Genomic DNA, 25412 nt, shown 5'->3' with positions numbered 1-25412 from the left:
CCCTCCCTCCCCTCCCTCCTCCTCCTCGCCGCGCTTCCCACCTCCCCTGCTCCCGAGCAGCGCGGCCTCGGATGTCCGGTTTCCTGGTCCGTTTTTTTACCTGGCAAGCTCGGGATAACTTCGGTGAGAATCTGCAAAGCGCCTGGGAAAGTTGGGAGCTCCCGCGCGGGCGCCCCGAAGCCGCCGCTCCTCCGGCACCTTGTCCATCCCGCGGATTTTTCCCTGCCTTGGATATTGCGAGGGGAGGGAAGGCGGGCGGGAGGGGGGGCCGCGAGCAGCACGGCGGAGGCCGCGCCGGAGCGTCGCCCGCCATGCACTTGCTGCGGGTGCTGTGGCTGGGCTGCTGCCTGGCCGCCCTGCTCCCGGGGCCGCCGCCCGCCGCCCACGCCTTCGAGTCCGGCCAGGGCTACTACGAGGAGGAGCCCGACGCGGGGGACGCGCAGGTACGTGCGGGGCCCGCGGGCAGCGGCACCTGATGGGCGGCCGCGGGCTCGGGCGGTCCCTGCGCGGGGTCCCGCCGCGGGGTGCCCGGGAGCGGGCGGGGACCGTGGCCCCTTTCCCTTGGCCCCCAGCTCCCCGTGCAGCCCCGCTGGAAGCCGCCGTGTGCCCCCGTGACAGGGTGGCCGGCGCTGTAGCTTGGCGCTGGGCTTTGGAAGCGCGGCGCGGGGCGCGGTGCTCAGCCCCGGCCGCACGGCGGTTCTCGCTCCGCGGCCGAGAGCTCGAGCAGCGTTCCGGGAACTTGGCGGCTTTGCGCTTCCCAGCGCGCCGGTGCATAGGAAGGATGCATAGCATGGACTTATGTAAGCATGTGACGTTGTTGGACATCAAAGGTCTGTCCAAGTTTTATAACAAGTCTGACCCTCGTTTAGATGTTCTTAAGATTTGCAGCTTGTCAAAAGCAATAGTGAGCCAGCTCATTCATTATCCCCTGAAGTATGGGGGCACGGGAGAGTACAGAATGTGTGAGTTAAAAGTTCAGATGATATTCTGCAGGGCTTTTTTTTTTTTTTTTTTAATTTATAATGATATTCTTAATCTAGCCGATGGAGTAAGTCTGCTACACCAATGCTGTTTGCTTTCCTGTGTAAAAGTTTGGGAGACTTTACTGTAGTTAGGTGGGGAGTCAGGCTTGCGTTCCGATAGTCTGCGCGAGCTCTGCTGATTTGGGAGGGATACCCAGGCTGTCGTAGACCGTACGAAGTCCACAGAATTCATGCTTTCCAAATAATGTTCTGATCAGAAAAGGTTACTGAGGATACTGATTCAAATATTACAGTTAGAGCTCGAGTGCTTTTATTTTATATCCTTAATGCTATAAGTGACAGTTATATTGCTTAGATGCTCAAATGTTCATCAAGTGTTCTGAAAAGCTAAATATTTAAAAATTGGAACGCAGTGCCAATCCAGCTTGTCACTCATTTTATCTTATCGCTAGGCTATTTATAAAAATGCAGAACTTAGTAGACGATAACTCTTTCCAGCCTGTTGGTTTCCGAGTAAAACTGTTTTTTTGGCTTATAAACCCTTAGAACAGCTTGTGCTGAAAAGGTAGGAAGAATCCAAGCTGGAGCACTGTGCAAACTTCGTACCCTCCAACTACAGGATTAGAACAGCTGATGGGAAAGATGCTCTCCCGAGTGATGCTGTGCATTTCCAAGCATGTCCTGTAGACTGTTTCCCTGCTCTTAAAGAAACCTCAAAGTCTATAGGAGCTGCCAGTGGAGTATAGACAAGTACAAGTGTTCCCTGAAAAAAAAGGGAACCATAATTAAACTGAAGGGAGAAAAAAACAAAAGACCAAGAGACTGGGAAGTGAGTGGGTAACCTGCTAAGTAATTATGCTGGCAAAAAACATGTTGTTGTGCCTGGCTAACACTGAGTAGTCGTGTGAGATTCGGCATCGGAGCAGGCTTAGTGGCGAGGTGCTCTGTTGATTTTATTTCTGGAGCTGTTTGAGTGAGCGAAGATTGTGCGTATTTGTCCCTGGGATGCGAGAATGCCAGGATGAATGCCTCGAGTAATTAGGAAGGATTAAATAAGTAAACTGCAAGTAATTAGTTCAAGGAAAATGTGATTATACTGTCAGTAAAAAAGTAATTTGCTTGAACTTCCTTAAATCAAATGAAAAATACACTCTTTCTTATGTTTGTAGATGTTATAGTTTCCTTGTTTTAACCTTCCACCATGTATGCCATACTGGTGTCTATTAAACTGATGTGTAAGTGCACTTATACTTTAGGGGAAAGCTTTACTTGTACTTTAGTAATTTCTGCTTTAGAACTTATTTATAAAAATGTGGATGAAGTTGGAGATCTTCCAACCTAGGAGAAAAAGCTAGGCAGAAGAGAGGGACTGTGCTTAATTATTTATTTTTAACAGGTAAGCGCTAGAAATTAGCCTTGTCCTAAAGATTTGCAGCAAGTTAGCAATACCTCAGCTAAGTTGCTATACCTCAACAGTAGTAGCAGCTCTTCCTACATAGCTCTTGCGAGGGCACGTGCAGCAAGTGGGTGCTGCAGCTTCTGCAGGAGCGCCCAGTTCTCCCGACACTCCTAAGTAGCCTAAGGGTAAAGTTCATTATTTAATAAGATTACAGGGCCCAAATTAATAGTTTGGGGATGAACTGTCTGACCAGCGGAATGGGAGTGAAACCTGCCTGTAAATCAGCTCCTTGGGATTTCCTGTGTCATGCGGGAGGCTCGCGCCTCTCTGCCTGGCATGGAGACGTGCCCGGAGCATTCGGTGATCCCTGCAGGTCCTGGCCCGCCACTCGGAGATAGAGTGGCTGCTGGGCTGCTGCAGCTTGTGCAATTGTGGCAGAGACCCAGGGAATTGCAACTGGCTGCTGGTTGTCTCTTCCCTCATCCTTTGGGTGGCCTTGTGAAGGAGATGACCTATTGGCGGCTCTCCCAGGAGTTAAGGTGGAATAGTTGCATTCTGGCCCTGTTTCCCTGGGCTCCCCATGCTTGGGGAGCAGCAGACCCATCCCTGTGCTCCCTCCCCAGCCTCCCACTGGGGGAGCTGCGGAGGAGCTGCAGCAAGAGAAGAGAGCAGTTGCCAACAGCCTTGCATCAGACCTGCTCCTGGGAGCAGTACTGAAGGGGCAAGATTGAAGATAGTCAAGATAGACAAGATTTCTTGCTCAGCTTTGCAGTAGTAGATCTGGGTTGCATACTTCAACCTGAAAAAAAACCATTCATGGGGCTCAAGAAGAAAAGGAAGAAAGGCCTTTCTTGTGTTTTTCTTTTCTTCTCTCTCCTTAATATTATTTTCAAGTGCTCTATTTAGAGCCTAAAAGCCTATCTGGACTGGAGTCCAGGTAGCAAATCAGTGATGCTGAAAAGATAAGATTGAGACATTCAGTGTAGAGCTGCTGGAGGAGTGAGCGGTTGGATGCTCTTGGCTTTCACAAGTGCCTTGAACGCGATGGCTCTGGTCTGATGAGGCCGTAAGGGCAGGTCTTGTCTCTAGCGCTGGAGGAAATGCTGTGGATTCGTAGTGATGCTTGTCAAGGAGGTGAGTTTGCCTCAAGTTATCAATGTTGTGTGTGTTTCTTTATTCTATCACCAATTTATGCTTCAGAATGCCCTTGTTTGCCTTCTTGGTATTGCCTGGTATTCTCTCAAGTCTATGGTAACTACCATTCACTGAGAAGAAAACTGCTAATTTAAGGCACTGACCCGAGTTTGTCATAAATGTCACGATGTGTTCTTTAGGTTTTCTTTTCCCAAACACTTGGAGCATTCCTTTTCTTCCCAGGAGAGATAAATGTAACAATGTTAAATAGAAAATCTGGTCAGGAAGGATGAGCATATACGTAATGTCTATGACTTGAAGCTTTAATTTCTATACTGTCTGAATATTTAAAAAACTCTCATGATGGATTTACCATCCAGCTTGTTCTATACATAGTTGCTGAACTGGGTACATGCAGTGAATATTGTCTACCCAAGAGGTCCAAAGTTCCAAGTCTTTTCAGTTTGTTTGCTTAAAATTTTCCAAATGAACTGCGGTATTGTCCAGGCTCTAGGAGCACGAACTAACATTTTTAGGCTATTGAAATGAAGGTGTGACAGCAGGGTGTACCGAGGCTGATTTAGTGGCAACATGGTAACAATAGCAGGAATAGGTTATTATGGTAACAATAATGGCAATAGTATTGTGGTAACAAAGGCAGGAAAGAAGCTAGCAGCACAACTAAGAGGTTTGCAGTGAAGCCTTTAAGGGTACCAGCCCATGTCAAAGTTGGGTTGGTCAATTATTCCGCAATGTCTCAAGAAGTTTAAAGCTATAAATATGCAGGAATTTTTAGTTTTGCATTAGCCTGGGAATGTTATTTTTCTGCTATGAAGAGCTTCCATAGAAGTTGTGTGGGTTTGTCTTTTAAGCAGACAGCAGTAAAGTACAGCATGGTCTTTGTGCCATCATTTCCTTTGGCCATGAAAATGCGTGCTGTGAAGCTCCGTTTATCTTAGATGCCATCTTATGGTTTTTTTTAATATATCTCTGATGTAATAAAATGCTGCCTGTTGATGGCTAATGGATTTTAAATGCTGCCAGTTTGAGAGGAGGAGGGCAGTGGGAGTTCCAACTTGATGGCATTTTTTTGTTAAACCCCCGGCTTAATGGCCATCTCCGAGCACAGGAATTGTGCCTTGCTCTGGGTCTGCATGCCGTGTGCACTGCTAAGAGGTGAGGTGAGCTTTCCCACTCCAGAAAACAATGGTGCTCCAGCACAAACCTCATTTCCAGTAAGCAAGCAGTGCTTGCAGTCAATACTACTTTTGCAGTCAATACTACTTTTCAGCTATTACTGAGTTTTGTCTCTTGCATCTTTCCCTTTTACGTGTGTAGATGTTCTTTTCAGAAACACACGTGCCGTGTCTTTCTGGAGGAATGATTTGTATCAACTGGATGCACACAGGTAATAAGACCTATAATGGAGACTAAATTAGGTAATACTTCTGCGAGCAAAGCTGTTAACCTTTGCCTAGCCATTTGTGTGAGCAGCGTAACAGTCCTAAGCTCCGAGAGCTCACGGCTCTTTGCAGCTCTTGGTGTAAGTATGTGCATTCCTGGGTAGCTTGTGTAAGCACTTGTGTGTCTGGGGGGGATTTCTCAGGATTGCTGCTGACAAATAGCTGCATTTCTGAAGGACCTAGGAGAGCTTTGGGGATTATTTTAACTAACTGCACTATTTAGAGACTGGCATAAACATCCCTTTAAAAATACATGTTTTAAATGTTTTAGACTCATGCATGTCCTTCAAGGATGTGTCCGCTCACTTGAGTAATAATAAACCCAGGAGTAGGTCTTAGCTGCTGCAGTGATGGTAATGGTTGCCTCCCATTGATGCCCAGGCTCCGGAGGAGGAAGTCTGTCTAGAACCCCTTGTTCAGCTGCTGCTTTTCTGAATGTGGTCAGTGATTCATTGTAACCAAATGCTTGGAACAAAGGAAATCCTTACGAAGTCAGACTGGTATTCTATCAAGTTTAATATCCTAGTTTAATGTGAAAAATGTGCTACAGCTATTTGTTGAATGAATTGTAAGAGATTCCAAGCAAGGTTATTGGAAAGATGCAAGTGCTTTCAAAGTCTTAAGTTGCTTAGGATTTTTAGTGTTTGATAAAGTTTTGAATTTTTGGTGAATAGAGTAAGTACAACTGTGTTAAAAGTATTAAATTTTAATAGTAGATAATTATTTTTCGCTCTGCTTTTTGACCTCATACATACCACCAAATTCTCCTCCGCACATACAGGCTTCTGCTTCAAAAGCCCTTTTGGCTTCGTGAACAGAATTTTAAATTATAAAATGATAGCTCAGAAGGAAGGGAGACGTGTTGTTTGAGTTCTTACTTTATATGAGTTTGACAACTTGTATTTCTAGTATTAAGAAATTATTTTGTGCTTGCCCATCATCAAGATCTTCTGCAATGACTTAATGTTTATGTATTGTTGTACTTTTCCTCTTTTCTGCATTTCAGGTTTTAGTTAGGAAATAGCTAAACCATGAGTGATTTACTCCTTTACTGTAATCATTGCAAATTAATTTCTCTAGCTCTTTATTTCTTTTTCTTTTGAAATTTCCTCTGATTTATGTAAGATGGCTGTAATTCCTTACAAGTATTTGAAGACTGCAGTTGCCAGTGAAGTGAATATTTGGTGAAGGTGCTCCTATTTGGCACAGTAATCAAGAAGAATGGAACTTTCTAAGAGGAAGAAAAAAACGTAGAGGAAAGTGCTTTGGGAAAGTTTGGGGGTAAAAAGGAGATGACCGTAGCCTGTGGATTGGGACTACACAATGCCCTTCCATGAGCAGTGTGAGACTGCTGTGTTTGGGTTCCTGGACTTATTTGCTGAGGCAATTAATCATCTTTTCGGGTATAGAATTTTAGGGATTCTGATTGTGGTTGACCTTGTGATTGTGAGCCCCCTTGGTGCGCACAACCCACCAGAGTGAAAACTTTCAGAGCTTGTTATAAAGAATGTCAGAAAAAACTAGATAACTGTTGGAGATCGTTCAGCAGAAGCAAAACTAGTCTTGCAGTCTTTCAGCCTCCTTCGTCTTCCTTCAGCTTTCTGCTAGTACAGAATTCAGGAGTCCAAGTGTATTTAGGTGGACTGCTCCAGCTGTCCAGAATATACTTGTCTCAGCAATAAAAATATTTAAAGAGCTAAGAGGAAAACCAGCCAAATGAGACTTTACACCTTAGCTGCTACTCATTCACGTTTGCCTAGACAGTTAAACTTGGGGGTTGGTTGGTTTGTTTGTTTGTCTGTTTTTTTCCTCAGTTTGGCTAACAAGGATGCATCTGGTAAGTAACCTCTGAAATGTGCTCAAGAAACCTTATCGTTATAAAAACAAATAGCAGCAGTTGTAGAGGTTGAAGTATTAATTACTTCCAGGCCAAATGTTAATTTTGGAGGGTTGTGTTATAATTCTGAGTAAAGTCCATTCATCCCTTTCAGGATAGGTGGCTAATGCTCATCACCCTCCAAGTATGGGATCCATATAAAGAGTCATGCGAAGGAAAATTAGTAGTTGTCAGAGATGACCTGTAGCAAATGTTTGGAGTTTTATATCCTGCTCTGCTAATTGGCATCATGATCTTATGGGACTCCGGCTGATGGAACAGTCCGAGTGCCTGAGCTGCCTTTCATGGGCCCCTCTGACACCTGAGCAAGCTCAAATGGACAATGTTGTGAACCTGCCCTGCTGTTCAGGGAGCTCAAATAAATCAAGAGCGAGATCTGTGCGCTGGGATTCGCACTTAATTGAATTTACAAATGCTCTAAGAAAGTTGAGCTTCAGCAATTGTCTGTGTAGGTGGTCTCAAGTTGTCCTTTATACAAAATAAAGAAACTTAACCTGGATGAAAAATTTCAAAGGAGTTCACAATATACAAGCTTTTCTAGCTTCAGAACTGAAGAAAGCTCTAAGGGAAAATATTTTTGAGCAACTTTTTTTCTTTCTTCCTTTATTTCTCTCTTTTTTTATAACTCTTCACTTGCATGTCATGTAGATTTTTTTTTTAATTTCCCAGTATTTCTTTGAAATTTTTGCCAATTGCCTCAACAACTCAGTACAGTCTTCATCTATCATTCCTGCTGATGAATAACCATTAAATATTGCAAGCTATGTGACAACTTTGTTGCTCCTGTCAGCTGGAGTTGAGGATAATAACCACCAAGCGAGGTTTCCCTGTAAGTCAAAGCAAGCATTTGTATTTTGTCCTATGTGGTAGTTTAGTATTTGATACAGTATTAATGATAAACTGTTTGCATTCTCTTATTTAGAAAATAACATTTTTTTTTTTTGTGGGAAGCTGGGAGGGGGCAGTACTTATTGATTATAATGCAGAAGAGGAAAAATATATGACATCAAATTACTTGTAAATGTCCTAGTACCAAGCTTCATGATGAGTACTAAACGTATCATCTTTCATAGAACTGCTGCCTGCGGTTCATGTGCAGTAACTAACTGCCCGAGGAGGCTGAGAAATACTTGTAAGTTGGTATCTTGGTAAAGATTGTCTCTTCCTATGGACAGATGTTTCCAAGTTAAAGCAGAGCCTACAACTTCCTCTCCAACCGCTCCCCAGCAAATCTTGCATAAGAGGCATGTGCAGCTGTGCTACAAACATGACCGTTCACTTCACATTTCATATTACTCATGTATGTCAAGGCACTTTTGTCAACATTTCAATTTCTTTTTGCAGTCAGATTTTTTTTTTTTTTAAATCCTTTACATGATATTTAAACGTTCTGTGATTTGGAGGAAACAAAATAATCTTTCTATATAATTATGAGTCTTCTATTGTTGAATTGTGATAACTTCACTAAAAGCGAAGCGTTTTTCCAGGAAGGAAGGTAACCATGGACTCTTATTTTGCCTTTCCACTTGGGCGTGTTTCTGGCTGGCTAGAGAAGAACCACGTGTCAGCTTCATTTAAAAATACCAAGAATCTTGTTGTGCATTTTTGGAGAACATGAACAGCTTTTAAATCTTCTGCTGACGTGACTATTTTAGATATTGTCCTGATTCTGAAGTTTCATGGCCCTTCACAGAGGGTTTTTTTAGTTTGCTTGTTTCATCTGAAGGGTCAGGTAGGAAGAGCCAACAGAGAAGCAACCCAACTCCAGGTTCTCTGAGGGTCTCCTGGCTTGCTGGAGTTTGCGTAATTACCCCTGTCATGTGTTGCTGGGTGTACCCAGAGTTTGCTGTGTCGAATGCCCAGCTAGGGAAAGGTGGGGGATCTCTTGGCCACTCAGCTAAGTGCAGCAGCCGGGCGCTCCTGGCAGCCCTCACCTCTCTGTAGTAACGCTGGGCACGCAGCGTGGTTTGGACTTGCCTTCAGGAGAGGACCCGCAGTGGATTTGGTAAACAGTCTGAACTCAAATTGAGATTAAGCTGCCTTAAAAAGGGCAAGCTGAGTTATAAAGCTAGCTGTGTCTCTCGAGACCAGACCACTTCTGTAAATGTAGCCTGTACAACTAAAAGGTGTGGAAATTGAGTGAAAAAATGTTTTGTAATTCTTGCCCAGTAATAGCTGTCTGTTTCTCCCTGATTGCCAGTTGTCAAAACAAATTAGGATCTCTGTTAGAACTGATGAGAACTGTTCCTCTCCCGCTTTGGGTGACTGGGCCAGCAAGTGATAGAATTGCTTTTAGTAAAAAAAAAAAACCAACCAAACAAAAAAAACCCACCCAGTGAAAGGAGCAAAGAGCTGTAGAGGAGTTTGGATTCCGTTCTCCTCCTAAGTACCTGTGCCCGGATAATAAGGTGGTAGCTGTACATTGAACCCAGATCTTGCAGTGGAAAGTGGGTGGGGTAACAGAGGAAGGAACAGTGAAGGATTTTTGGAGGACAGGACCATTCTTCAAAAGAAAGAAGAATTAAGCAGCTTTGGTTTGGGTTGGGCTTTTTTTTCTGCCCTCTCTGCAATGGGAAGAACAAGCCTTGGACAAGCCCTAGGTTAAATAGCTGTTATTAATCCGGATTAATAGCATTAAAAGGCTCTTTGTAGCAGCCAACCTCTTTGAATATCTTAGTATAGCCAGTGTTTGCAGAGAAATAATTAGTTTTTCAAATCCTGATTTCCCATGACAAATAGGAAGATCTGTGTTTTTCCCTTAATCCTTTAAGTAGCTACTTTATTCCATGTTTAGCAGGCTTATGATATTTGTTTTGAATATGGAAGCAAGATAAGAGTGGAACAAAAGCTGAACTTGGTCAGACCAAAGGCTTAACTTGCCCTGTATAAAATTTCCAAAAATATCTTTATGTTAAGTAGGAATATCCATAGAAGAGCAGGCGCAGGGGTGTTCACAGGGTCTGCTGGTTCATGATTTGTAGCGAGAGGGTGACCATGGGATTGTGCACCTGAACGCAGCCCCACTTCTGGCTCTTCCCCCACCTCACAGGTACTTCTGGTTGCACTTTTTCCTTTCATTTATGCCCTTAACGTCCAAGGCTCTGCCACATGACAGGATCTCCTTCACAACCTCTTCCTGACTGACAGTGGAAAATCGCTACATGTGTCTTGACTATGGGCAGCAGAGCAACCTGGGGACTTCTGAGCCTTAAATGAGAGTCGGAGCTGGAGGGGTGGAGGTTGCTTCATTTAATAGCCATCAGGTGACTTTTCTTATATGAACTGTCCAAGTGCTTTTTGAATCCGGAGAAGCTTTTAAACCTCCCTTCACTTTTCTACTGGAAAACATGGGTACCAATCCTTTCCTTTTTATGCCCCGTGAGGTTTTATTGAGTTCTTCTCACCTCTTCTTTTCCGGGCTACAGTTCTTTAGTTTATATAGCCGGATATTTGTAAAGAAGCTGTTATTTGTGTTTGATCAATCTAATTCATTCCTTTCGTAGTTCTTTTCTTTGAGATTGCAAAGCGAGGAGAGAGAGCCAGGACTGCACACAGTATTCCAGATGTGGGACAGCATCGATACACGTAGGGAAACAGTGATATTTTATTCTCTCTTCGCTAATAACTCTTCACTTATTTACCTGAAAAGTGTTGCTTCCTTGGAGAGTGTGTGTAACCTGCCAGGCATGAGTATGATTAAAATGTCTCATTTAAAGAACTGCCCACATTAATATTGAGGAATTGGAGGGGGGAGGGCACTTCAAATTATTACAACTTCCTCAAAATTCACATAGCAGCTGTGCTCCAAGTGGCTCGTTTCAAGATGATATGTGGTTATTTAACCTGTATTCATTATGCTCTGAATGTGTTTTTCTGCCTGCCACATGTGCGCAGTGAGATTTAATGGGACTATCTACTGAGTTATAGACCATGAGTTATAAATGTCTTTAATGACTTTTAAGAGATGAAATACTGTATTCTTAATGAAATCTGTGAAATATGCCAGTAAAATTGTAGGGGTTGCTTATATCCTTTTAAAATTAGGATGTTACTATAGAGCAGTATTTGTGAGATCGTGATTATGTAACTGCGTTGCATATGACTATACATACTGGCTAGGAGTTTGCCTGTAGTTACAAAGTTTTGATACACATCAAACCTAGCCTGAAACATGAGAATATAATAAAGGCCTTACTAGGTCAGACTAGTGTTTTTCTGTGATAGTGTTCTTCAGATAACTGATATAGGGAGAACATAGGAGCTTGGACACTCTCTGAAGCTTTTTTTCTCTTGTACTCTCTGCTGTTGGATTAAGGTTATCCAAGGACACATCCTTGCCTCTTCCTTCCAGTAGCTGTTAATGGATCTTCTGTCCATGGACTTGTCTGGTCGGCCTTTGAATATGTCATCAACAGTTCAAAGACTCACAGCTACTTTGTGTAGGACAACTTGGGCGCAATGGATCTTCTCCAGTTTGAAAGTGGCCTGAACTATAGAAGTCTTTACAGACTAGGGATCTAGACAGTATATCCTAAAACTTTCAAATTAATGAACACTTACTTATTTTTACATCCTGGGCATATGAATTCTTGGGCAGTCATATGGGCTGGGTTCAATGACAGGTTTGTTTGGAGGTCCCCCTGTTTTCAGACGTACCTGAAGTGTGTTGCTGAGTTCCCCGATGATGGGCAGACTAAAACTAAAGATACAGCAAAAATGCTCGTAGGAAGACATGATTCAGCTCTGATTCCCCCCCMCCCACCCCACCAACAAAAACCGATTACCAGTGTCTTTTAAACTCGCTTGTTACATAACTGATGCTGTAGCACATTCTGATTGTGTGTATTGTGCAATAGAAACACAATTTGTAGCATGATGAAACTAAAGAAACCCCCTGTGTGTGTGTGTGTGTGGTGGTGTGTGTGTGGTCTTTTTTTTTTTTTCCATCTAAGTTAGTGTGGAACAAGGTTGAGGTTGGTCACAACATTTATTTCAGATTTGGGTATTGTTAGTAGTACTACTGCACTGCTATCACTGCTGCACATAGTGAAAACACGGCATCTGCTGAACTGCTGAATAAGCCCTTCTACCTGTGTACTAGTATTGGCTAGCACTATAACTGTAATATTAACAGGTATTAAGTGAAAATCTGCACTACCGTTTGTTATGGGAGTAAAAATCAAGCATTCAGAAGTTACAAAATGCCAGAATTTAGAATCGTCTCTTCTGTGATGTACTTTTAATACTCTTCAGACTAGTGTAATTTTCTGGGATGTTGAAAAGATCAGCAAGGATGCCCACGGATGCAGGCATGGAACTGCCGTGGGCACATGATGGAGGATGGTGTTTCTAGTGGGCACAGACCTCTGTGCTTGGTTCTGGCGGTGCCAGGAGCTCTGCTTTTCCCCTCGTGCTCCTCTCCAACATCCCACATCCTGACCAGCTTCACTTCATTTATTTAACCTGTCCCTCTGGCCCTGACAGGACAGGTAGGAAATGTCCAGGAACAGCAATCTTTAAATAAAAATAAATAAATAAAAGACTGTGGGGGCCAGAAGCTGTAGATTTAGGCCTGTCCTTCAAGCCTGTATTCTTGAGCAAATCCTGTGTTTTAAATGTATTTCTCCTTCCAGTTTCATAATGCTTTCTTCAGTATGTGTTTCTCTCTCCTCTTCTTCAAATGAGGATTTCACATGATCTCTCCCTTTCCCTTCCGGCCGTTACCTATCTTACACTTTAATTGTTGCCCCCCTGTTTTTTTTATTTTTATTTTTTAATTTCCTCATCAGGGCAGACCCTTTGAACCTCGTTCTGTCTTCTATTCCTTTACACTCAGCTTCCTATTTTTTACCTGTCTGCTTTGGAGTCGCTGTAAGTACAAGAGAGAGAGATGTCACAGCTGCCACTTGGAGCCTGCTGTGGACTCGAGCTCTCCTGCTCCACAGCTTCGATGGGAACAGGCCACACTGATCATTGCTTAAAGCTGGGGGTTTTAGCAGAGACATCTGCCTAAGTCTCCATGGCTGCAATATTTAAAAATTTATTAATTGGGAAGATGTTGGTGAAAACGATAAAATATGCACCTGAGGCATTTCCTGTTTCTCTTTACTATCATTCCAGGTCATACTTCCTTGTCAGTTTAAGATGCTAGAAATCTTGAAAGAGGAGGCTGTGTATTGCTAAAGTGGAGAAAAAGCAGGCTTTAGGACAGTGGAAAGTTGAGCTGCAAGTTAAGGTCTGTCAAAATCTTTGAATAAACAAGTGGAAGCAGGATCTTGTAAGCGGAAAATTTCACTCTGCCAGTTCCAGCTGAAATTAGCAGCTCAAACCAGTGTAGTTGGGTACTGCATTCCTGCCACCCAGGTGCCTTATTTGTCCCCCATACAGTGTCTGGAGTGGGAATTATGGACCTGCATGGAGACTTGAATCAGGGAAGTGATCTGAACGAACAGCTGGTGGGAAGATGGTGAAGTTACGGTGGAGACAGACTTGGATGGACCAGTCTTTCAATGTTAGTTTGCGTCTTGTCTTTGCAAATGCTTGTTCTCATAAGGGGGTGAGGGAAAAGTGGCATGAGGACTGGAATCGACAGCTGGGAGTAGGCAGGATGGAGGATTTCCCTGTTTTGGAGGCATTTCCTAGCATAGGGTACTTGTCAATAATACCATAAGAAAAGCGTGGGACTGTTACCTCTGCTGTAGTGACCTGTTTTCTTTTTGCTTTGTCAACATATCATAAAAAAAATAGCCCCAGAGCAGAAGACATCTTGAAGGAGCCAGCAGTGCTTGGGAGTCTCTGTGGTAACTGCTAAATCAGCTCTCTTGATCTGCTTAAACTTAAGTAGCTGATTTAAACTAATTATCTGGACTCCTCCTATAATTAGAAAAGAGAGGAGAACACCCAGGGGAGAATTGAGACCACCTCATCAGCCAGTTTCCAATTTTTTGATTTTAAGTTTCAGAATTTATAATTTTTAAGTAGGCATGGAGGTTAAATGAAATAATTGCACATGTGTATGTATGTGCATATATTTCACGTAATTAGAGGAGCTCTGCTCAGTTACATGAGCTGTTTCCCTGTATTGGCTTTATTGAACAAGAATTTGCCAGAGGTTTTCCTTAAGTATATGAAGAGCTTCTGATTTGAGACCAAGACTGAAAGATTAGATGCTGTACTGGATTTTTGTTTAAATCTTGTCAGTCAGTGCCGAGTTATAAACTGCAAGTGGCTGAAGGAGAGAATGAAAGGGATAGAGAGAAGCAGCAGTGAAGGAGAGGCAGAGGAACGAGAGAAACTTCTGTGCAGCTATTCCTGCAGCTCCAGCAACCCGTGAGTCCTGTGGCCAGAAACTGGCTTAATAGGAACCCCCTGTAACATTACTTTTTTTTTTTTTCTGAGAGAGCCTAAAATAGATTTTAAAACACTTTTTTTAACAGACTGTGCATCAGATCAATGCATCTGATACAACTATTGTTGTCTTGATTCCTATTCATAGCTAATCGTATGGAATTAGAGGAGGGATAATTTTAGTCTGGAATTTCCTCAAACCATATATTTTTATGTTAACGTATTGTTCTGTATCCAGATACTATTACTTAATTTAGGTCTTTAGACTTAGTTTAGGTGTAAAATACAGTGATGTTGTTTCTGCCTTTGCATGTATGTGTGTACACACACACATATGCATGTATGGATCTTTTAAAAATATATATATAAGAAACTGTACTGAAAAGTATGAGCTGATATTTTTTTAATAATTCTGCTGTACATGAAATAAACCACTTCTTCCTTTCATGAAATAATCTTTCATAATCTTTCAGTAATACTTTAGACACTATAGAATCACAGGGAAAAAAAAAGGAAATTGTTTCATAAAATTCAATATAACTAGCAGGATTCAATCTGACATTTCAAAAAGTTTAGTTAACTGCCAATTTTTACAGTCTCCAAAACTCTCTAGTGAGCTTGGAGGAGAAGCTTGGAGCAACTCTCCGGTCTGGTTGTCACTTATGTTACAATCTTGATAAAAGTGTGTGATATGGTATCCTTAGTATAACACTATGTAACTTTATTAATATTTCATAGATGATTTCGAGCTATAAAGACAGCATGTTCATAGAAATATATAATTGAAACGTAGCATAGAGGAGCACAACAGATGTGCATTACAAGGAGAACTGGTTTTAATTACAGTAGATACATCTTCAGGACAAAAATGTGTCTTCATGTATGGAAGAGAAGCTTTTCTGATAGCCTCCTGACTGGCTGTACTGCCAGATCACTGTGTCTACTTTATCTGATGTGGCTGGAGAGTAGGTGGTGTTGAGATAACTTTGGCGGCGGCACTGACTTAATTATTTTATTGTATCTTATCTCACTTGTCACTCTAACACAAAAATTGATAAAGATAAGCATGAGATAGCAGTGCTTGACTTACTGCCCTTCTTCTAATTCATCTGACATTTTCCAACAATTTTCCAGTTCTTTATTCCTTGATCTGTCAAAACTGGGCTGTGCTTTGGGTTATATTTGAACTTCCTATAGTTCTTTCTATAACTGAATGTGATTGCTCACACGTGTACCTTTAGGTAGACTCATAATTGATTCACTGCCATTGCCACAAAGATTTGCCTACACTCCATGTGAACTTAGATGGCAAAATGATTTCTCCTTCACTTGCCTCCTCCTGCCCCATCTTCATCCTTTTTTAATATATTTTTTTCCTCTGAGTCTTCTCTCTCATTCATTTCACTTAAGTCAAAGTATTTCATAGTCACCTTGTTCTTTCCTCAGATCTGCTCCAAACTCTGAAATATAACAAAAGATAACTGTGTGCTTTAAATGGGGGGGACTGTCATTTGTGAAATACTTATTTGATTTGTAGGAAAAAATGTAGTTCTCTGTCCTAGTAGAACAAATGTAGTAAAATTGCTTGCAAAAGTGTGCTGTTGCATCTTGATTTTGTTCAGTTAGTGAATTACAGCACTCTATATGGAGCTATAGCTCCAGCTCCCTTCCAAAGAATATAAAAGTGCACAATGTAGTAACCTTTTGGAGTTTTTCTATTTGATTAGTTGATTTTTCTTTTTTCTTTTGGAGGGCTGACATTTTCTTGCTTCTATATGTGTGTTTGATCCTCTCCAGAGGAGAGGCTGTTTTATTATCTGATATTGTAGTAATAAAATAATATTTTACATACTTTTTTATACTGAAATTTAGAGAAGAGTGAGAAGTTAAAGTTTTGTGACAAAAATGCTGTTCATATAAAAAGATTTCAGTGTGCTATTTAGCTGGAAAAACTAAGGTATTATAGCTAAAATTGGCTTAAAGTATATCCATAAATAGGAACACATGTGCAAAATATTTTTGGTTAATAGCAATTATGATCAGTGAAGAACACTGAATACAACGCACTGTAGTCCCCATTCATAGTATTATGAGGAAAGACTGCTCAAATTTGTTAGGGAAGAAAGCAGAAGTGAATGAATTCAAGCACTTGCTTTACATCCAGTGGAGTGTCCTAACGCTTTCAGCATGATAATCCTGACCTTGTCAGGCTTCATATTTACCCCTGGCAGTAAGCACTGGCAGGAGGAAACCATTAGGGAAATTATCTTCTTGTAAAGCTGGAAATTCTATCTTAAAGCAGAGTTGAAATGTTGTACCATGCTAGTTTGAATGACCTTGGTAATAAACTGCAAAAGTGTTTTATGTGGCCTATAAAATGGCAGCTTATAAAGATAGGGAGAGTAATAAGCAAACACACACATATATAAATATATATATAGTATGTATTTTACAGTTGCAGAAATACTTCCTTTGTTAACTGTTATGCTACCTCTGCTACATAGCATACAAAAAAAAATCCCTTCTGGTTTTGTAATGTAAGATCAAACTGAATGGATAACAGTTTGTGTGTGATTTTTTTTATTTATTCTTTTTTTTAACAGGACTATTATCCAGTGATATGCTCCTCTCCCAAAGCTTGTCAAATTTCTTTCTTATGGACTTTTGTTGCTTGGTAGTAGGTTTGAGCTCCATGGTGCAGGTGGTACAAAGTTCAGTTTTATGTGTATGGGGTAAAGAGGGATTCAAAATTTTTTTTCCTCCATTTTGAACCAAATGTTTCATTTTTCCCTTGGTTTTCACCTAGATCTTATTTTGTGAGAAGCTATGTATTATTCATGTGTGTAGTTTTGCAGCTGCCTCGCTTTACAGCTCTCCATCATATGGACATAGTTTGGTATTATGGCCTGTTCTTTTTATCCTTCTCTAAGCCTTGTCTAATCTTCTTTGCATTTTGAAATGGTGTGATCAGGTCTGCGCTAGAGTGAGAACATGAGGGAATTACTTACGACATTATCGCATATAACCCGAATGCAGTTATTCTCTATCAAATCAGATCTCTGTTTTAAGCAAATCAAACGTGCCCTCATCCCATGAGTTAACATATGGGTGTCCTTGTGCACGTAATGGGTATACATCTCATTATGTAATTGGGGACTGTCAGCTGCGTGACCTGCTCTGCACACAGTCCTCCTTTCCTTGAGTTGGACACTCATCCGCCATATGGTGGTACCTTCTAGTTTGCTCGTGTGACGTGTCTGTTTCCAGTGACATGAAGGGAGAAGGGCTACAGCCTTTCCTTAAACATCGTGACAGGGAACCAGCTGTGAGAATAATTCATGCAGCCCCTGTTTACTCCTATTTCTAGATGTAATAATTTACTTTAAGTATAAGCACACCACTACTTCGTTAAGGAAGTCTAAAAATTACAGACTTAAAGGAAAATCTCTAAAATAAAAAGTTAGTTATTTTGGCTCGTCTTTTGTTACTTAGTCAGTGGTACTTGTGTTAGTTCAGTAGGTATTCTTGTGAGAAGACAGAACTTGATCCATACAATTATTCAGTATATTTTGCCAACATATGTGGAACTGTACATATAGAAAGACACAAAATATGTAGCCAGCATCCCTAGTTCAGGTTCTAAGCCCTTCACTCTCAGTTGGATTTTTGGGTAAAAGATCAAGGGCCTGATCTTTCAGTAAAAGCAAAGGGAGGGCTGGGGTAGAGAAAGAGCAAAAGGTGTTTGAGGAGCTGTCCTTGAGCGACCTGTGGCCAAGCTTAGTGTGTCCTTACCTAACCCCTAGGCAGGGAGTCCTGCAGTGGAGAGAAACTCGTGGCTAGTAGCCTGGTGTGAATCAGGACCATGTTTTGAATTAGACACCAGTAAGAATTGCAAGGTGGCTTTGAGCGTCTAGCAGAAATTGATGTGGAAATCCTGGATTTCCTCATCTTTGGCGAACGTTCAGATTAATAAATCATTATGTAAGAAGTGGTCCCCAACCACCACCTCCTGGTCCCTCAGGTATTTCTGTGTGGGAGTGGCTGGTATTCCAGATGAGAGTAAGAACCTGCACAAAATCTGAGGTTGGCAGGCTATGGTAAATGTCTTCAGAGCACATCCATGTAATCACTTTATTTTTTTCAGGGAGATTAGCCTTTGGGAGCCTTCCTTTGTGACTCTCAAGAGACTGTATGTGTGCAATGGATATCCAGCACACTACTTTTCCAAAATAGGAACCGTGTATGTAGTAGCTGTATGGCAAAGTAGTACAGGAGGCAGGATATTTAATAATTGGGGTCAGGGACTTTTGAAATTAAGTTTTCTTGTATTTTAGCCTATTCGTATTTCTGAAAAGTTGTAACACTTAAACTGAAGTGCATCCCTTTTTATGCTGCTTATCTACAAAATTCTCCGTATCTTAGGAGAAATCAGCTATTTGGGTAAGAATCAAAGCTAAGTTCAGGGGTTGGAAAGCAGTTGCTGAGTTAAAATGGTCAGATGACATCTGCATTGCTTCCCAGCTGAAGTGAAGTAACTTGGATGTTCTAGGCCTGAAGCTGGGACCGTGAAGATCTCGAGAGAGAGCCTGACTCCAGCTTCTTGGAGTGCTCAGTTCTCTCTTGCAATAGCTACTGCAATATCCATGTGCTGTAGCTGTATCCATGTAGCTAATTTGACGCTGTATGTAACTTCACAGATTACATTTTCTTTTTTTTGGTAGGTGCAGTGGACGTCAATCTGTTTTCATTTGGATGTCTCATTGCTGGTCTGAAGGCTTACTTTCACATTTTTATATTTCAGTAAGCCAGCTGTGAGTAGCAGCTTCCTGCAGATTGGTAATTCGAGCTGGATTTTTTTTTGTTGTTACATGAATGTATGTGCTCAAGCAGCATTTCTGCATGTGTTTCTTTCTAATCTCTTGGTAGGCAGTCTTGGATGCAGAGCCTGTAAGCCAGTGGTTTCAACCTTTTTGTTTTTGCAGCAATTCTGCTCTCAAGATGTGTATCCTCAACCCCACTTGGAGTTCCCTAGCTGTGCTGGTGCAGTTAGATTCCTGTAGAGCCAGTGACCCCAAAGAGAAAGATCCTGAACCCTCGTTTGGAAGCTGAGGGATTCAATGCCTGATTCAAAGATTCTGGAGTTAGTATAAGACTAACAATGGCTTTAGTAGGCTTTGGACTAGTCCTGCAGTGTGTAACTGATTATTTTAATGGGAGTTACATGTGTACTTCAAGATCATATAAAAATTAAAAATTACTGCCAGCAAATTCTTTTACCGTGACATTTTAAAAAGACAATTAAAGATTGAAACACAGTAATATTGGGTGGTTACGTAGGGATACGTGACAAGTGAATGGGCTATTTGAGCGGCTTATTAGTGGTTGCTGTTGGTTTTTAATTTGTTAGATTCTAAATGCTGTGGATAATACCTTTAAGTTAGTGATGCCAAAAATAGGAGTTCCATTATTTTTCTTCTTTCCTTAGTCTAAGGAAACACAGGAATCATTGCAAAGAGGAGGATTTGCAGGCTTCTGGGCACAGGGGTAGGGGCTGTTCTCTGAGGACTTCAAGGTGTTTAGTATAACTGAACTCACCCTTTGTATAGAGCGATCTAATAGCCAGCCAGTTGGATAGCCAACACCTCCGAGCCAATATCAGAGTGTCCCCATTGACATTTAAACAGTTTGGGGGAATAATCAAGGTTTCTGTGCTTCCAAATGGAAGTGTAGTCCGCTTCAGATGGAGTGTAGGGGATGGAGGTGTAGTCCAAAATACTGTTTTGCTGTGAAACCATGTCCCTTGGCTTCTCGCTATTGCTCTATTTTCCTTTCCTTCCCGAAACTCTATCATGTGCCTTTTGTTTCCTGCACTCCACAGATGCAGGCAATGAAGCTGCTCTCAGCTTTCCTCTGCCAAAATGAGGTGCTTTTTTGTTTGTTTTTGTTTATTTGTTTTTCCCTAATGCATCCCCAAATATAGGGAAAGGAGGTTTGTAGGGGATATTTTTGGCCATTGAATGTAGAAGCATTCAGTGACGTACAGCCAGATTGCCTAAAGTAGCTTCACTGAAGTTTATGGTATGAATCTCTCTGAATTCTTAAATTATTATTTCTTTTTCGATGGATTTTGGCTCTTTTCCCCTCACATGATATAATCTTCTGTTTCTTTCAACAGTCGTTATGACAGAATCTAAGTGCCTTACCAAAAAAAATAAAAAAATCTAAATTCATAAGATTTTGGTGTTTAAGTGGTCATTCTGGAACCATATCAGTTGTTCATTTGAAGGTCAAAAGTTTTTAGGTAACAAGATTCTAAAAATTTTAGGAATCTGAACAGAAGAATCCAGATGGTGACCTGAGAACGGACTAGGTTGGGATGTAACAGAGCTGCACTGATTTAGTGCAGCTCCTAATACAGCCTTCCTTTTAGGTTTAGGGCTTTGTGAAGCTGCTTTCGATTAATCTGTTTTGTTTGATTTTTGTCATTGCATGTGTATTTGCGGTTTTTTGGATATAGGTTTTTGTAGATAGTTGGATGATCCAACTGCATTTTACATTCCTAAAATATTTTGCCAAGTCTACATTTCTTTAAAAAAATATGTTTTTGAAAGCTTGCCTCTTCATAAAGCTGAGTGCTTCTACAATTTCAGTAATATCATAGGAATAGTATATTCATAGTAATTTCAATAAAATCATTATGTAATGATTTTCCAACTGTTTCAAAATCAAAACAATAATATTGGGAAGGACTTTAAAATTTCGTGTGCATGACAAGCAAATTTCTGCACGCAGGTGGAATAGATCACGTTTTAGTTGACTCAAATTTGTTTTCTCGGTAACAACTCTCCTGTCTTCTTGGTTAAAACTTTTTGAGTTATGTTTTTGAGTGCAACAAATGAAAAGAAAAATACCTGTTGCTTGGTTATTGGACACGCTCTTCTGGCAAATCTTAACTTTTTCTTGTGAAGTTTTCCACTTCTGTATTTTACTTTTTTCCTGTTGCATGTGCTATAGTTAGAAATTGTCTGGGTCAGTGAATTTATATATATTTACTTTAAAAAAAAATCTCCTTAAACATAAGTAGTTTAAAGGAGGAAAAAATCCATTTTATAAATGTAATCTTAGCCAGCTACAGAGAAGATTTTTTTTGAAAAGCAAAATATTGCATTTTTATGATATACTTAAGAAGAACACTTATTGTCAGTTTAAACTTAATGATTTCATTTCAGTAGTCCTCGAGATTAAAGCCATAACCTCATATTCGTTATGTTGTGATAGAAAAGACCTATATAATTTTTAATTGAATTGAATTTTATAATTGAACTGTGTCTGATATTACGATTTAACCCACTAACATGGTTGGCTCTTGAATTGTTCTGCAGAATGATGGGAGCATGAAAAAAAGCTGTTGAGTTCTCACATGCATCCGCCTGATCATTCGTAGCAATTTGGAATTGGCCTTCCAGCTGTTTTCTAATTGGTAATTGCTTGTTTTTAAGAGTTCCACATGCTACTCATGGTGATTAATTTATTTCTGTTTTCTTTTTTCCCTCTCTTTTTCCCCACTGCCTTCCTACATGGGAAAGCTTAGATTGTAAACCATGAATATAAACGAGATGTAAATACCAGTGAGCGCTGTATTTTGGGCTTATTTAAACAGAGGAGCCCTGTGTGAAAGTCCCTTTAAGTGCTCCTGTAAACTCCTTGAGGAGATGACTCTGTGGACTAGACTGTGAATTATTGCAAACAGCACTGGAGCTCAGTGAGTTTGGTTAATACCCCTTATGTGATTTCCTCCTCTTTCTTCTTCCACTTTAGATCACTTTCTGTGTAAGCAACAATAATGCTGAAAGGTTTTGGAGGATGCTAATTCAGGAAGGCAGTACTCATTCTTACCATGTCTTGGCTCTGAATATACAGCTTCAGACTCCCCTTTGTATGTTCACTTCATCTTCCACCAAAAATAATAGACATTTTGCTACTGATTTTAATGGGATTAGGATTAAGAGTCTGTATTTGTATAACAATGTATTTTTCCTTGGATGCTGGTCTCCTTTTACTTAAAAGATTTGCTAACCCTAATAGGAGGAAAATATGCCGTGTTCGTCATGATATATAAGAGGGGGGTATTCCTTGTCAATGTAATCTGTATAAGCTTTAGAGAAATGCTGAGATGAATGTGAGGAACATGTTTCACGACTGCATTTCCTTTTCCTCATAAAGAGTTTAAGGTTCTTGTAATGGGTCAGTAAATCAAGCCAACTCTGCAAGGATCTCTTACATATGAGAACTGACTTCTGCTGATAGTCTGCACAATGTTAGTTAGAATGGGTCGTTCTGTAGTAAAGCTATAGATCTGCTTTTATACAGAGCCAGTGCAGGGATATGTGACTTATATTGAAAGGCATAGATGGAAAAAGTAGCCAGACGGGAAGCATTTCACCTGGATGAAACATTGCATTGCACAACTGTGCCTGCTCTTAAAGCCCTGGTACCTTTCTGCCTGTTTTCATGCCCACTTTTATGTGGGCTTGTATATGTTGCTTTATCTGGAGTGAATATTATAGGCCAAGTGTCACTGTAAATTCTGTATGCTTATAAAAGTTGAAGCTTCCACGTTTTAAGTTGTATTTATAGTCTTCGTGAGGAACATTGCTTCTACAATAGACATTTGGAATTATTTCATTAGTCACAAGAAGAGTTGTTTACTGGGTTACACAAAAAAAAATGGTGTTAGAACAGATGTCCAAACAACATATATTTGTAACTACTGCGTCTATTTCCAAAAAGAGATTTTGTTGAATGATGATACCCAACACAGCTTTAATGAAAAATCACTCCATTGGATCATTTCTCGTGCATTTTAAAAGCATCAGTACTTGTTTTTTTCATTAGTGAGACTTTTAATGTGTGTATGTTTAATTATACATAAAAACACTTACATCCAGAATCAAAAGCCACTGTGGGAGCAGGTGCTTGGTAACTCTCCATGCAGAGCTGTCCATGCCAGCTTTGAAAGTATTTGGATCCAGTGAATCTAGCTGAAGCCTCAGAGTAGGAGAAATTTTGAATTAATGCATTCTTACTTTGTTACGTTTACTTTGAAATATTAGTTTACAGCCATTTCTAATATGACATTCTTGTCTGTTTTTCCATTAGAGAAAATTGTTTTACTCTGACCTCATCTCTGCTGGTACTGTTTTACCATCGGCCTGGCACTGGCTAGATTAGAAAGCATGTGGATGAAGAGCATGGGTCGGTAAAAGCTACTCTGAGACCAATGGAGAAGTTTGCTCATCTGCTTTCCCTCTTAAATCTCTAGAAAAGGAGACTGTTCAATGCAACTTTTAGGTTTTTTTTTAGTGTCCACTGTGAGTGTTTTTTGCTGGAAATTTAAGGCCTTTATTATTTATCCTGACTGATAAGGACATGGAAGATGGCTTATTTCTTCTGCCTCTGCGTTTAGCCCTTTTACTCCCCCAGGTTTCTCTTCTCTAGACTAAACAACCTTGGTTCCCTCAATGTTTTGCCTAGTCAGTCTTAGCTCCTGTTCAGCTTTGAGACTCTTGTGTCAGTTGCATAATTGTAATTCATCTTTTTTATAAAAAAAAAGAAAAAAAAATTGTATTAAAACAGTCCATCTCCTCAGCTTAATCTGTCAATAAACTCCTCTCTTTTGAGCAGATCAGCTCAACTTTTTGAAAGTTAAAGGACTTTTCTATTGAAAATTGCATTCTCCTTCACATTATATATATAGTTTCATCACATTATATATATAGTTTCATATATATAGTTTATATATATTTATATACAATATATAAAATATATTTATAATATATAAATATTTTATGTATAGTTTTATATAGTTTCAGTAAAATCTAAAAATGTTTACCCTGTAGTTGCTGTCTCACTCTTCTTTCTCGAAACATTTTTGTAATTCCCTTTGCTGGACAATGTTATGCGTCCTTCTTTCCTCAACACATTATAAAGTTAAAGCACAGTTTAAGTTTCCCAGTACTGGTGTGTCCTGCCCATTGCTCAGACTGCCGTGACGGGCCACGTCCCTGCAGTTTATAGCCCCAACACTGTGTTTATGCTTTTCGTTTTTGTTATATCTACTTGGAGTAGATTATTTGCTTATGAACAGTATATGTTATAGTACATACTGTGATGCAGAAATTGACATTGTTTATAGGTGCAGCTTTAAAAAAATGTAGTAGTACTTCCTAATAGTGTCTTATAATGGTGTGATTTATCCTGTAAGGATGCTTTATTCAGAGCTCGGTCACTTGCCTGGAAATCTGTAAAACCTAAAGTGAAATTTCAGCTTGGTAAATTATTTGAACTTATTAGAAATAGAGGGCTGGGTTTAGGGCTGAACCACTTTACATAAGCTAACAATCTGGTCTGCCAACAACAGCTTTGTGTTTATAAGGACATAAGGTAGATTTATCAGAGTTTGTATTTGCTGGTGATTGATGTAGTGCATAGACGTAATAAGTGCCAGCTGTTCCTCCCACATAAATCAAAAATAATATTTCCATTTATTTCAGTGTGAACTGTGTGACTTGGTTGAATTATTTTTTGAAGTCAAGAGTTCTTACAGTTACTGCAACAAATTAAAAACATTATGATGTGAAATTATAATACAACTTTGAAACAGTATCAGTTACCTTTATATCAGGAGGGATTGCTATCCTGCATGAGCTATGTCAAGACACTTTTTCATTTCTGTCCTTATTTCAGCGATAAAAATTTCCATTTTTCTCCATCAAATGTTGTGTTGTTAGTGACTACCTGCGTAACTACGTACTTTTTGTTTTAGGTAGGTCATCCTCCATGCTAACTGCGTTGAAATAGACTTTTCTGTTCTTTTTGTTCTCCGTTTTCCAAGTATATACTTTGTCAGGAACTATTGAACAGGAATTTGCACATTTAGCATGAAAAAGCCCAGAGTTTTGATGTAATAATGTATAAATCCAGTGATCTATTACAAATAGCTGTTTTAAATCATGATTTTTTATCTGCCCTCTTTAGGCCAGAAAGAGATCTCATTTCCTTACTACTTTGTCATTTTTCAGTAATTAATAAATGTGTTAAATTTCACATGATGAAACAGGATCTGAAACATTTGTTACATATTTGCATAGTGTAGCTTGTCAGTTATGTGAAATGGAAGAAAGTGAAGC

At 40.2% G+C, this 25412-nt stretch overlaps 1 protein-coding gene across 3 annotated transcripts in view; it reads left to right on the top strand.

Moving 5' to 3' along the window:
- VEGFC (vascular endothelial growth factor C) overlaps positions 1–25412 on the top strand; it is an 83800-nt gene that overhangs the window by 20179 nt on the left and 38209 nt on the right. The window contains exons 2-3 of one of the 3 annotated variants that reach the window (XM_026040802.1): positions 21606–21703; positions 23383–23478. Coding sequence is in view for 1 of the 3 variants with exons in the window: in XM_026040801.1 (XP_025896586.1) it covers positions 312–443 (132 nt within the window). In the remaining 2 variants the exon portion in view is untranslated. Of the gene's footprint in view, positions 1–311; positions 444–21605; positions 21704–23382; positions 23479–25412 lie in introns of those variants that run through there. The other 2 variants (XM_026040803.1, XM_026040801.1) reach the window with 2 other exon arrangements.

This window comes from Nothoprocta perdicaria, unplaced genomic scaffold (assembly GCF_003342845.1).
Source record: "Nothoprocta perdicaria isolate Ctin4 unplaced genomic scaffold, notPer1 scaffold_267, whole genome shotgun sequence".
NCBI classification, from domain to species: domain Eukaryota; kingdom Metazoa; phylum Chordata; class Aves; order Tinamiformes; family Tinamidae; genus Nothoprocta; species Nothoprocta perdicaria.
This window is presented reverse-complemented; position numbering and strand designations above follow the sequence as displayed.